This window comes from Ursus maritimus, unplaced genomic scaffold (assembly GCF_017311325.1).
Source record: "Ursus maritimus isolate PB19 unplaced genomic scaffold, ASM1731132v1 scaffold_5, whole genome shotgun sequence".
Lineage (NCBI taxonomy): Eukaryota > Metazoa > Chordata > Mammalia > Carnivora > Ursidae > Ursus > Ursus maritimus.
This window is the reverse complement of record NW_024426663.1, coordinates 21,746,167-21,759,669: the sequence shown is the minus strand read 5'-3', so window position 1 is coordinate 21,759,669 and position 13,503 is coordinate 21,746,167. Positions and strand designations below refer to the sequence as shown.

At 34.4% G+C, this 13,503-nt stretch overlaps 1 protein-coding gene across 3 annotated transcripts in view; it reads left to right on the top strand.

The window, feature by feature from the left end:
* Window positions 1-13,503, top strand: part of RASA1 (RAS p21 protein activator 1) — a 114,660-nt gene that overhangs the window by 99,947 nt on the left and 1,210 nt on the right. For all 3 annotated transcript variants that reach the window (XM_040622114.1, XM_008700853.2, XM_040622115.1), the window contains exons 16-24: window positions 247-419; window positions 745-904; window positions 1,991-2,133; window positions 3,574-3,689; window positions 4,406-4,492; window positions 6,710-6,777; window positions 8,356-8,444; window positions 10,036-10,113; window positions 12,434-12,568. In XM_040622114.1, coding sequence (XP_040478048.1) covers window positions 247-419; window positions 745-904; window positions 1,991-2,133; window positions 3,574-3,689; window positions 4,406-4,492; window positions 6,710-6,777; window positions 8,356-8,444; window positions 10,036-10,113; window positions 12,434-12,568 — 1,049 coding nt within the window. The remainder of the gene's footprint in view (window positions 1-246; window positions 420-744; window positions 905-1,990; window positions 2,134-3,573; window positions 3,690-4,405; window positions 4,493-6,709; window positions 6,778-8,355; window positions 8,445-10,035; window positions 10,114-12,433; window positions 12,569-13,503) is intronic.

Below are 13,503 nucleotides of genomic sequence, written 5' to 3'. Positions count from 1 at the left end.
GCAGGTCATAGACCGTGTCTTAATCATGTCTGTATCCCATGTCCCTGCCTACCATAGTCTGGCACAAAATAGGCACTGAGTAAATGCATGAAGTAAGTATCAAGTATTGAATTTGTGTTGCTACTGAAAACTCCTTTAAAGCATTTAACACTACAGAGAAGACAAAATGTCAGGAAAATTTAGTGGTATGACGAATTATAGTGTCCTCTTTTTAGACAGTAATCATCTGATGTTTTTCTATTAAAGTATTTATGCGCTGCCAGTTGAGCCGGTTACAGAAAGGGCATGCCACAGATGAATGGTTTTTGCTCAGCTCCCATATACCATTAAAAGGTATTGAACCAGGATCCCTGCGTGTGCGAGCACGATATTCTATGGAAAAAATCATGCCAGAAGAAGAGTACAGTGAATTTAAAGAGGTATTAAGTTATTTACCAGTCTAATTATTTTTGATGGAATTAACAGTAAACATTTAAACAAAAAATTCCTTAAGTTAAACATAGTAATGTCATACTTAGTGCACCAGTGATGGGCACAGAAGGTTAAAATTAAAAAACCTTGCAGTAGTATGATGTTGGTCTTAAGAGACTATAAATATGCAGGCTGTAAACTCATTCTATTTTTAATAAATGTATTGAATAGAACATATTTCTAAATAGAAGAACATAAGAGAATTCCTGTTCATCTCATTGAGAACATTTAATGCTGTGTACTTACAATAATCTTTCTCGATGTCATTTTTAGCTTATACTGCAAAAGGAGCTTCATGTAGTCTATGCTTTATCACATGTATGTGGACAGGACCGAACACTACTGGCTAGCATCCTACTAAGGATTTTTCTTCATGAAAAGCTTGAATCATTGTTGTTGTGTACACTAAATGACAGAGAAATAAGCATGGAAGGTAAATAAGCTACTCTGTTTTTCTTCATTAAAAATTAAAGTCGGAATGTCAGTTCTGATCCTTGTGCTGGCTAACATTTGGCAGTTTCTGTCATGGTAAATTATTCCACTAGAAGCCATAAGAAAGTGACTTCTTTATCCCTATCAGTGGCTTATGGTGCTTGATTATTAAGAATAGTTTGGTGTACCTACCATATTCTCTCATTTATATTTTACTTATTCTTTGCACAAAAGTTAGGTGACAGCTGCATTTTATTTCTAGCTTCTATAGATAGGTAGTTCCCAGGTAATAGAGCTGGACACATGGTGCTTTGTAACAGCTTACAGATTTGTCACAGTTAACCCCTTTCCAGCTAGCACTTTGGCTCAGTAACAGTGCTTGCTTCTAGGTTCTCCAATAAACTATAAAAGCTAAAACTATTTCCTCCTAATCATAGAAAATGTGAAAGATAGATTTGTCAGGAAAGATAAAGTGATGGTCCAGATGTTACACCGAGACTGTCTTTTTTTGGCAATATTTGTGTTTTTTAACGTAATAATTTATACTGGGATTTTGTGGGTTTTTTTTTTCATTTTCTTCATTAAAAAAATTGGAAGTATAATTGACATACAATATCCTGTTAGCTTCAGGTATGTATCATAGTGATTTGGTATTTTTATACTTTTCAAAATGATCCCTATGATAAGTCTATTTATACCACTATGTTATATTCTTATTTGGAAATTAACTCAGAATTTCCAAAGTGTGGGCTCAGTGGATAGCAGAGCTGAAGTCTGATCTTATTTTTGTCACTCACTGGCTCTTTGGTCTTAACAAGTCCTGTACCCATTCTAAGCCTTTGTTTTTTCTTATGAATATGGCAGTGTCAGCACCTCCTGTTGATCTAATGAATAAAGTCCTTTGAAGAGTTAAGTTTATAGAAATAGAGGGTGTCATTATAATTCATACTTCAGTGCTGGATGCAAATAAGCATACTTACATGGGTATAATGTTTGAGGAAAAAATGAGTTCATTTAATTTCTAATCTGGTTTCACATTAGTATAATCCTTTACATAACTAATCTTTTAATATAAATATTTATGTAGATGAAGCCACTACTCTCTTTCGAGCTACAACACTTGCAAGCACCTTGATGGAGCAGTACATGAAAGCCACTGCGACACAGTTCGTTCATCATGCGTTGAAAGACTCTATTTTAAAGATAATGGAAAGCAAGCAGTCTTGCGAGGTACGAATTTCATGTTTTAAGTATTTCAGCAAAGAGCATATTTCAATAGGTGATGCTTTATAGCTAATTACATTTTAAGGAAAATATATTAGCTTTTTAAAATTATTCATCAGGGCATTTACACATTTTGCAATACATTCAGAAAAATGTTAGACAAAATAAACTTTTTAAAAAAGATGTATTTTGAGATTAAAAACCTCAAATTCCACCAGAAATTAATGAAAGTACTTTCTCATTTATCCTGCTCTACTAATAATAAAGTGTATGCTGCTTTCAGAAAGTGTACATAATATAAATTGAAGTGTTTGCTAGAGACTTTGGTTGTATAACCCAGTTAAGGTCGATGAAGCACTTCCTAATAACAGCCAGGGGTATCCTTGAAGGTTTTGGGGGTAAAGAAGTACAACATATTCCACTCAAAAGCAAATAAAAACATCCTTTTAAGATTATTAAGGTTTCAGTGTAAATTCATAATAAACATTAAGAGAAAGAGTGGAATCTCACATGGTTCTTCTCTTATTTTGAAGATAGAGTGACTACAGAAGGAAGATATTAAATACATTTTTTAGATCTGATACAAAATTAATAAAACAAGTAATTGCTTTTGGTAATGTACACTGGGAGCTGTCAAATGTTAATTTTGCACTACAGTGGTCAGTTTTTACTAATTAACCTAAAGGGAAGAAATTGAGGATCCAGTGTTGAACACCTGGGGTAATGCCGTAGTTGGCCTAACTGAAATGGATACAGAAATCCAGCAAGTCTGCACAGTGTTCGTGGGCACTAGATCAGGCTAGGGAAGTCAGACTTACATAGATGAATCTATTCCACTGATTCTAGATCAGAATTCTTAGATTTCAAGGGTTACTGAAAATGTTTTGAGAAAGGTTCATTATTCTGTCTACGGCATTCAGAAAAGCCTTTCTATTTTAATCGGTATTTGTTTTCAAATAAATACAATTAAAGATAGGTTTTATAATACATGGTGATCATTATTTAAATACTAGTATATTTGTGATCATATATATATATCACATATACCTAGTATATGTGATCAGTAAAGCTGGGTTTTTGTCTTCTAGTTGAGAATATAATTTTGAAAATAAAGGCTAATCCATTTTCTGTGGCTGTAAAAATCTATGGTAAAGCATGGTAAATGAATAAAAGAGAATTTTAACACTGGTATTAATCCCAGAGCAAATGAAACGTGCTGAATAATCACTGCTTATTGTATTGTTTTGTTGAATAATTGGGAAGTAATGGTAAATGAGGAGTTCCGTAGAGCAAACTACTTAAAAATTCCCATTTATATCCAACCCCCCAAGACTAAAACAGATTGAAAAGTGGAAAAACAGAGAACCTTGAAAACTACTGTTTGATTACCTTGATTCATTTTATCATTGCCAAGATGCATTTATATTACTTTATTCCTTCTCTTAGTTAAGTCCATCAAAGTTAGAAAAAAATGAAGATGTGAACACTAATTTAGCACACCTATTGAACATACTTTCAGAGCTTGTGGAGAAAATATTCATGGCTTCAGAAATACTTCCACCGTAAGTGGTGAAATTTTAATTTGACAAGAAACTGTGTATCTGCATTTTGAAAAATTTGTATTTCTAAAATGTGTAAGCTTTTCCACTGTCCTAATAAATGTTTTTACACTCTGAAAAAGGGTTTTTCAGTCTTCCAAGGTGAATTGTGTTTAAGGCAAAAGAGTGACTTGAAGAAACCACAGTGGTGAAATACATTAAAATAAAAACAAAATTATGTTTTTACACAGGCTAACATATCTGGTTTATACAGTAACTTGGGTAATGAATAGAGACTTATAATCTCAGATTTGAGATCATTAATATCTTGGTTAAATGTACACCAGACAGTTAGTACCTGCTTAACTGCTTTTAGTAAAAGTGAACTCACTCAGGTAGAAGTTATCATAAGTCAAAATCCATCTCCCTGGAATCTGAACTTAGTATTTCCTTTGTATCCTCATTCCAGTACTTTTTTTCTTATTTTTCATTAATACAGAAGCAATGTAAAAATGGTCAGATTCTTCCAAAGTAAACGTAAAGAATTGACTAAATGATGATGAAAACTATTTGTTTTCCTTATCCCTTGCCAAATGTTTCCTTCACTCCTTGTAGCAGAGTACTTTTTGGGGGGTAAGAGCCAGTTGCATTAAAATGTGTATTTGGCAAATTAAGCTTTTGGCTCAGTGATCAGCATTTTCCCTTGCTTTATGTATTGAGATGTTGTGTTGTTTTGGCAGGACACTGAGATATATTTATGGGTGTTTACAGAAATCTGTCCAGCACAAGTGGCCTACAAATACCACCATGAGAACAAGAGTTGTTAGGTAAGGCTCATCAATCCATTTGTTAAATCACTGTGGATAGCGTGCACTGATAGGTGGGTGACTGTGAAAATCGTAATTCCAGACTTTTTTACTTTCATGTCAGAACCCTGTTGAATATTTTCTGAGTTCAGATGGCTACTACAATTTAACTTTACTGTTTGGTGTTTTTTTTTTGGAAGTTATTAAGAGATATTTAGCTACCTTGTGCGTTTTCTAAAAACCTGAACACCCATGTATGATCAGAAAGAATGAGGTTAAAAGTTCTATAATCAGCAAAATCTGTAGCTAACATTCTATAGTACTCTTCATACACACTATGCATTACCTGCATGCATATATGCATATACCTCTCAGGAAGGAAAGAAGAGGGAGGATGGGGAGAGTGGGAGGAGTGAAAGGGGGATTGACGTGGTGCTAAGAAGGAAGAGCAGTCAGTGCTAAGAACTGACGAGCTACTGACTGGTGGGTTTGTGGCAGTCTGACTCGGGGCTAATCTCCAGCCAGAGCCTCTTGCTCTGAAGCTGTTTCAGTGCACTCGCTGTGCAGTAATTAGGAGGAACCGCTTTGGCAAGTTGCAGAATGTTGTACCTTGTATACAGGGGGACTTCATGATCACTATTTTAACTTATTTTTCCAATGAGGAAGCAGATCTGTAGAGGTAAAAATGGTTTGCTTAAGGTTATAAAGAAAGGTTGTGCTAAGGCAGAACTAAAGGCCAACCTTCTAAGGTCCAGTCAGCTCTCTAACACTATTATAGGCTTTTGTTAAGTACACCCGTGCCCGCTGAAGACAACTGGAAATTCAGTGCAAAAGCATCAGAGAATATAGCAGTCTGCTGATACTTTATGTAGAATACATATGCCAGTCATGTCATATCACCTTAAAAAAAAATAAGACAACCACTAAAGATACTAATACTGTACAGTTAGTTGTGAAAAATGTGTGTCAATCCTGCCTGCAACCTAAGTTTTGTAAAGAGGCTTCTACTCTTCTTGTAGATAAAATTTCTCTTGGTTAGTAATGATAGGACATAAGTATTAAAGAATGGTAGATTCTTTATTTCTTCTCTTTAGTAGTGATTGAGAGGAATTAGAATTAGCATTAAGTTTCAGCACAATTTTGTGTGGGATGTAAATTAAAGCCTCTGTAAACTCTGTTTCAAACGAGTATAACTGTTAAGCAAACAGCAGGAATTTTTGCTGTGTGAATTTCTGACAGTACAGAGTTTTTAAGGGGCACTTATGACCAAAGTGATGATTTCTGTCCCTACTTTTAAATATATGTGTAGGTACCTAGCATCCCTTTTAAATTTAAAATCACTTCTAAAAATTCAGAGAAAGTAGATTTGCATACTGAAATTCTTTCATGATTAAATGTTGGTAGGTTATATTTCAGATTCAAACACTTATGTATCAAAATGTTTTCAAGCAAAATTTATGCAAGATTCTTCACAAATTAGTTTAAAAGAGATATTTAAAGAGCTGATAATTGTGTATTGTAATTGCAATAAATGCTATATGAGAAGTAACATTCATTTCTAAGAGTCCAAAAAGTAGTAAACTGTCATTAGATTGGAAAGTAAATGCTGAGAATTTGGTTTAACTGCTCTGTAATGGAAAAGGTGAAAGGTGAGGTCTTTTTCTTTATTGCCATAGAAGCTCTATAGCATTCGATTGTATACATTTTCATTTATCAAGAAATCACTTTTCTCTATAGAACGGATTCTTTTTAGGATTCATCAGCAAAATCAGTGTAATTAACTTGATTTATAACAGACTTTATTGGGCTTATTCTGTTTAAGGAAAGAAAGAAGTGAGAGAAAGTGAGTTTTAGGACCATACAGGCCTGTATCTCTATGAAAAGGTTTTTTTATACTCCTATAGTATTTCAGAAATTCCTAGTGTTCCTAAGGCTATTGCTTCCTCAAAGTAAGTATATTGGAATAAAGAGTTGCCAAGACCATAAATGTTACAGATATAACTTAAATGTTCCCAAAATCAACTGAAAATTCCAAATTTGGGAAAAGCAAACAGTGTAAGAAGCAGAGATACATGTTCTTAAAGTAAGATACTTTAGCTTACTATTTTCTTGAAGCTGTGTTTGGGCTTCTTTACATCAGTTCAAAGTTCATGGTTCTACAAGTATTAAAATTTTTGTTTATTTTTATGTAACATATATAGTAGTTTTCTAAAAAAAAAAAATTTCCCTCCCATTCAGTGGTTTTGTTTTTCTTCGACTTATCTGTCCTGCCATCCTGAATCCACGGATGTTTAATATCATCTCAGGTAATCAGCTTTTGATAAACTTTTGGAATTAAAAAAATTAGAATAAAATTTGGTATTATTTGGTAAGATTATTCATTTTTTCTTTTACATCTGATTTTTTATTATCCAGTTCTAAGACTTGATATAAAACATTCCAAAGCGCCCTTTTCTTCTTCCCTCCTTTTGCTACTTTACCTTCTCTATTTTGCTTCTTTTCTTTCCATCCAGTATCTGAAGCCTGAGGCGGCAATGATTAGACACGTATCACTTCTACCCCATCGCTACCTGTGTCTCAAGCTCTCATTATGACTTTTTCAATCTACAACCTGGCTTTTTCAGTTGGGAAGAGGTTTCTGTGTGCTTTTAGCCCATACTAGACCCTATCGCTACCACTGCAAGTTGTATTTTAAGATCAAAATAAAATGATAACTACAGTTGCAGTAGTGCTCTGTGAATACCTGACTGTGGTCCCTTAGAGATGGAGAGGTTTGTCACCAGTTAGATCATGTTACTTGGCCGGTTTAAACTCCAACAAACCAGATTTGGTTTTACGTATTGCCTATATGTCCATTATGCAAGGACTTTCAGATGTCATAGGCATTTTTTAAAGAAAGGAGAACAGTGATATTTGTGACTACAAATGTAATAATGAGCCATTATTAACAAAAGGAACCTGAACCATTTTTCTTTTAATAATTAGAAGCTCAAAGTTGTATTTAAAAATCCTTTGGACTAAATCTTAAGTTTTACCTTATTATAGTTATAGTCCTCGTGTCTCTGTCATTATCTTCTGTTGCTACTAAAATGGTTACATCTATGGTTCTATTAAGAATTAAGGGTGTAGAATTCTGGAGAGATTGTTTATCTGAATGTTGGTCTCTGAACCACTAGGCAGTACTCATTTATAGTTCAGCAGCTTAAGATACAAAGATAACATTCTAAAATTAGGCAGTCAGCTAGACTTACCTATATGTTTTTACTGTTAAATAATTCTGTTATGTCTCAAGGCTTGTATGTAATAGCTGCATATGATTTTCATTTACACCCTACTATGCATATTCTACAGGGAAATGTTTCCTGACCAGTCTTTATTATAGTTTATTCTCTAATATTCTAAGTTTATTAAATTGTTTTTCCCCCCTCACTGTAAAGCAGAAGTCCCAGGCTTTATCGTTGTTACTGAGCTTTAAAGTGATTTATTTATGTAGTCATTGGAGGTTCGTAGTAGGGACTTGCTCACATTGCAAACTGCTAACCTGCAGGGGGTTGAAATTAGCTTTGTGAACTGTCATGAAGCAGGTGTGCGGAGTGACAGTCTTTTTAGCGATAAAGTTAGAGCTCTAAGGTATTGTGAAATATCAACCAGCTGAGAATTGCTGAGTCTCGCGGCAGCACCCTTTTCACAAACTAGAAGTTTTGATAAGTGTATTTAACTTTCCCCCTTTAACTCAAGTGTTTTGAATTATACAGGTCATATCATTTCCAAGAATGTCAGTATTTTTAGCAGTAAAGAAATATTAAAGTGCTAACTCTATACTGCTTTACCTGAAAGTGCCTTTGGAGTCAGTGTCATTACCGGTGCCCAATTCTCTCTTACAGATTCCCCATCGCCTATTGCTGCCAGAACACTGATATTAGTGGCTAAATCTGTGCAGAACTTAGCAAATCTTGTGGAATTTGGAGCTAAGGTAAAAACATTTTGATACTGGAAAATGTCATTTACCAGTGAAACCTTGAGATACAACCATAGAATAAAGATAAAAGTTTTCAGTAGTGTCTATTTCATAAACATCGTTATATTTTTGTTGGTATGTGTGTCTTCTTAAAAATATTTAAAAATTTTACATTTTAATGAAATTTTTAAAACCGCTGTTTTAGTGAGTATAGAAAACTATATTTTCTATTTCCAATATAGTAAAATTCTCCTCGTAAATATAAAAATCAGTAAGCATATTTTTAAATGTACTCAAGTCCATTTTATTTATTTCATCATAAACATTTACTGTAAATAACTTGGATGAGTTCTTACTGTAAATAACTCGGACGAGTTCTTAAAACACCCACATGTGCTCCCACTACCTAACGATAAGGGTTGTTAATATTCTGGTAGTGATTGTACCGTGTTGCCTGATTTTGTCAATATTGAACAAACCTCTTGCCTGGAAATGTAACTATTTTGTTAATGATGATTATCATGTAGCTGTTAAGTACTCTTCTACTCAACAGTTCGATGCTGCCAACTTATCACTGTTACAAATACTGCTGTAACAAGTATCCATATATATTTCCTTTCAAATTTGTCCAGATGTTTCAAACTAATTTTGGAGGAAAATCCTAAGTAATACTTCTCTGCTCCCCAGAGCCTTGCCCAAACTCATTATTATTCGGTTTAATTTTTGCCAACCTGCTGGGCAGAATGTTACTTTGATTTTTTTGTGTCAGTTTCTTTGGAATTGACTGATGAGGTCTTTATCATCGTTTGTTTATTGACTTTAAAAGAGCTTGTGATAATATTAAACATTTTCTGTTTTACAACATAGCACATTTTAAAATAGGCGTAATATTTTAATACGAAGAGCAGTTTATAGTAAGGCTTAGCTTTTGAATTTATCTGAATAGGCAGGCAGGTTGTGATACGTATTCCTGTTGCAGTCGTTAGCACGCTGTAGCTTACTTACTTATATTCTCTGCTAGATTCTAACCTCTGGGTTAGGCCCAGGTTTATCTTGGCAGGTGGCAAATAATAGTTTCTCAGTAATTATTTTTGAATGAATTACAGTTGACCCTTCACACACAGGTTCAAACTGCATGGGTCCACTTATTCATGGTTTTTACAATACTGTAAATGTATTTTCTCTTATGATTTTAATATTTTTTTCTCTAGCTTACTCTATTGTAATAATACAGAATAGAATATATGTAACACACAAAATATGTGTCAACTGACTGTTTGTTGTCCGTAATAAGGCTTCTGGTCAACAACAGGTTTTCAGTCACATTTTTGAGGAATTAAGTTATTTATGGATTTCAACCAGTTGGCGTTCGTGCTTTGGGTTTTTTTTTCATCCACAATTTCTTACTCTTTCATGGAAATATTCCTGTTCTTCGGTTTAGCTATTTGCTTTTATTGGAAGGAAATTTATATGATTAAACTAATTCTTGTGAACATGTATTGCTGTTGATGGACATAATTAGATTTATAAGAATCCTTGCTACTAAGTGGTGGTAGTAGATCGGTGTTTGTTTTTGATACATATATGGTAAATGTTTTGTTTTTAGGAGCCCTATATGGAAGGTGTCAATCCATTTATCAAAAGTAATAAACATCGTATGATCATGTTTTTAGATGAACTTGGGGTATGTATATATTTCTTCAAGTGCTTTGAGACCTAAATTTAATATCGCTGAGAATTAACTCATTTAAGCAACAACTTAGATTTTTATCCAAAACTTACAAAAACAAAAAAACGGGCCTCTGGATGGCTCAGTTGGTTAAGCCTCCAACTCTTGATCTTAGGCTGGTGAGTTCAGGCCCCACATTGGGCTCCACTTAAAAAAAAAAAAAAAACCTGTTTTGTCTACCTTTGTAAACAAACAAATTGATTGTAACATTTATTCTTAACACTAAATGGTTTATACCAAGTACTCATTATTGTGGCTTTTGTACTTCTTGTGTTTTTCATTATCCTTTTAGCTGCTCCATCTCCTTACTGTGATACTCTGTTGCTGCTTTTACTTAGCTGCTGGTGTATGGAACTTGAAACAAGATAGATGACCCAGATCTGACCAGGTTATATAAGTAAATGGACTGCAGAGTGTTCTTGGGGCTTGACTAGGAATAAAATACATGGATTTAGTATTATACTTCATTCAGTAGGACTACTGATGTCTTATTCGGGGCCTTTATAAATTGTGATTATAAAATTAATAGCAATTGTATATAAAAATTCCCTAAGACCCTGTATTTCTTAGTAGAGAAGTTGAATTTTCTTGTTACAAATTTACAGATAATGGATTAAAAACTAAAATATATTAGTAATTCAGTTCATATATAAAAACAAAGGTTTATCAAAAAGGTTATCAGTTTAGCCAGGTGTATGGTGTTAGGGAATCCTAGGGTAGGAGACTGAGGTGCCCACGTTCTGCCTTAATGTATTCAGATCCAGTTAAAACCACAAGCACACCCGTGTGCAATGCAAGTAACTAGCACTTCCTGAGGGCCCCTACTTTGCTACCTCAGGGATAAAAACCAGTGTGAAAGAAGTTATTTACAACATAGGTCCATACTTAGGATAAAAATGAGAAAAAAAGGGGCAAAGGCTAAATGTCTATGTTTCATATATATATATGAGCTCAGGGACGTTTAAGAGGTAAAAAAAAATTCCTTACTACCAAAAAACACAGTTGGGTCAGTGATTGAAAAAATTCTTACTATAGTATTGTTTAAAGAACTGTGAAAACTGTACAATATTTAAAGCTACTGAGCTTTGACTTAGGCTATATACTTCTGGGTTTTTAGATTCAAGGTTAGGACTCCATTTATTTTCCATAATCACAGCTGTCTACAGTTCAGCTTTCTTATCACTTTCCTAGTTAGGCCTCACAGTGTAGTCTTTTAAACCGCTTAGAATTCCCAGTATTCTATTCTTCCTGCCTCATGTTCTTGTATTCCTTTACCACATGTATAAATCAGATTCTTTTCAGACTCACTTCAAATATCTCCTTCAGAAGGGCTTTGATGAGCACTAAACCTGAGTCAAAAACCTTTTCTTCTGCTTCTGAAATATTCTCTGCGTATCTGTGTTGCTATGTCTTCTAGAGAGACTACGAGCTCTCTGAAGGCAAATACTAGTGTCTTTTACCTCTATAATCCTTCATTCACCAAATGAATGGGTAACAGAGTTAATTAAGAAGAATGAACTCTATTTCAGTTGTTTGTTCATGCCATAGAAACTGAGTGTTTTGCAGTTTTTAGGAATGTACAGCAAATTAATTATCACAATTACGGAGAGGAGTGGATTTATTCAAAACTACCAGCAATCTGCATCCATGTTGAATTTTATTCTGAGGCTCAAATTAATACTGGTATTTAGTGCTAATAAAGCACGAAGTCATTTAATGAACCTTACCTGAAGATACCATAATTAACACTGATCATTTCAAGTGTTTTGGGCATAGTCCATAGATAATCAGTAAGCCTGACAAGTTATCCTCACACTTCCATAGTGTAATTCCTTACATACATATACTGATAAATTGGGACAGACTATAGCAGCTAAATAATGAAACTGAGTCCAAGAAAGTGGAGGAATTTTAAGTTTCACTTGCATTTAATCCAGATTAGCAGTTACACTATTTTCTTTGTTTTGCTCTATGTGCCAGATCAAAAAAAACCCCCAAAACTCTCTAAGAATTTAGGAAGCCCACTTATTTAGAATAACTAATACTCTACAATATTCTGCCATGCTTTGTAAGAAAATTGGAACCTGGATTTTATGTGAATACTGAGGTCATAGAACCTTTATCAGAAATAGCACTGAATGTTACATAGCATCTTAGACTCTTGAGAAATTATTTGAGAACATTAAAAATTCCATTTACTATAAGCATTAAGATCTTTTCAGAAGTGACTTTAAAGATTTGTATTTCTAAATGCAGTTTTATCATTCTCTTAAAGAATGTACCTGAACTTCCAGACACTACAGAGCATTCTAGAACTGACCTGTCTCGTGATTTAGCAGCACTGCATGAGATTTGTGTGGCCCATTCAGATGAACTGCGAACGCTTAGCAATGAACGTGGTGCACAGCAGGTAGGGTATTTTTGCCAGCCTTCATTTAAGTGACGTTGGATTAGCACTTAAGCAGAACGTCAGTATAAGACTCTGAGAGGTAACTAGCTGAATTATGGTCAACATTGTTATTTTATCAGTTATATTTTTAAGAATCTGAAGCCTCCTCCCCAAAGATCTTGGCGGAGGAATAATGGACCCAGACTAAAATTATGTGTTTGACACTGCATAGTATGAACTCTACTGAAAAATGGTGGTGTTACACACTTCAGAGATGTGGCCTGATGTACACAGCGCATGGCCCAGTGACTTGCAAACTCCAGATTCGGAGATTCTGGAGTATGGCCTTGAAAACGGTCATTTCTAATCAGCTCCTCCTGAGTACTGTCACTGTACTGGCCAACCATTTGGCAGGGGCCTTGTAGAAGAGATTAAAATTAAAGCACTGTGTTTGTTTGTGGATTCTGAGTTTTCTTCAACCAGAGATTCTAAAATCCTCAAGTTTAGGTAATCCTCTGGCTCATTAAGATTCCAGTCACTTTAGCAGCTTAGGCCGAATGTGTGCCATTGGCCTGTTTATGTGTCCCTGGTATATATATAATGCCTTCCTGCTACACTGGGGCTGAGTTTGTTACGATTTGCCTTAAATTACAAATGAAATTCTTACTGGAGAATTTGGCCTAATTAATTTTAGGCCCAGTGTAGTCTAGTCCTGTTTCTTCCATGATACTTGATAGTGTTCACTGGGCTGCAAGCTGATTGATTGATCTTATGGGGCTTAAGATGATTTGTAATGATCAGCCTATCTTCTAGCAAGATGTTCTGTCCTAAGTAGATATGAAAATGCCAAATAAATGAAATTCTGTTTGGTGTACAAAAATTGTGTCTTGACCAAAAAAATTGAGTCAAGGACTGAATAATAGAAACGTTCACAGTTTTATGCTTTTGTGTAGAAT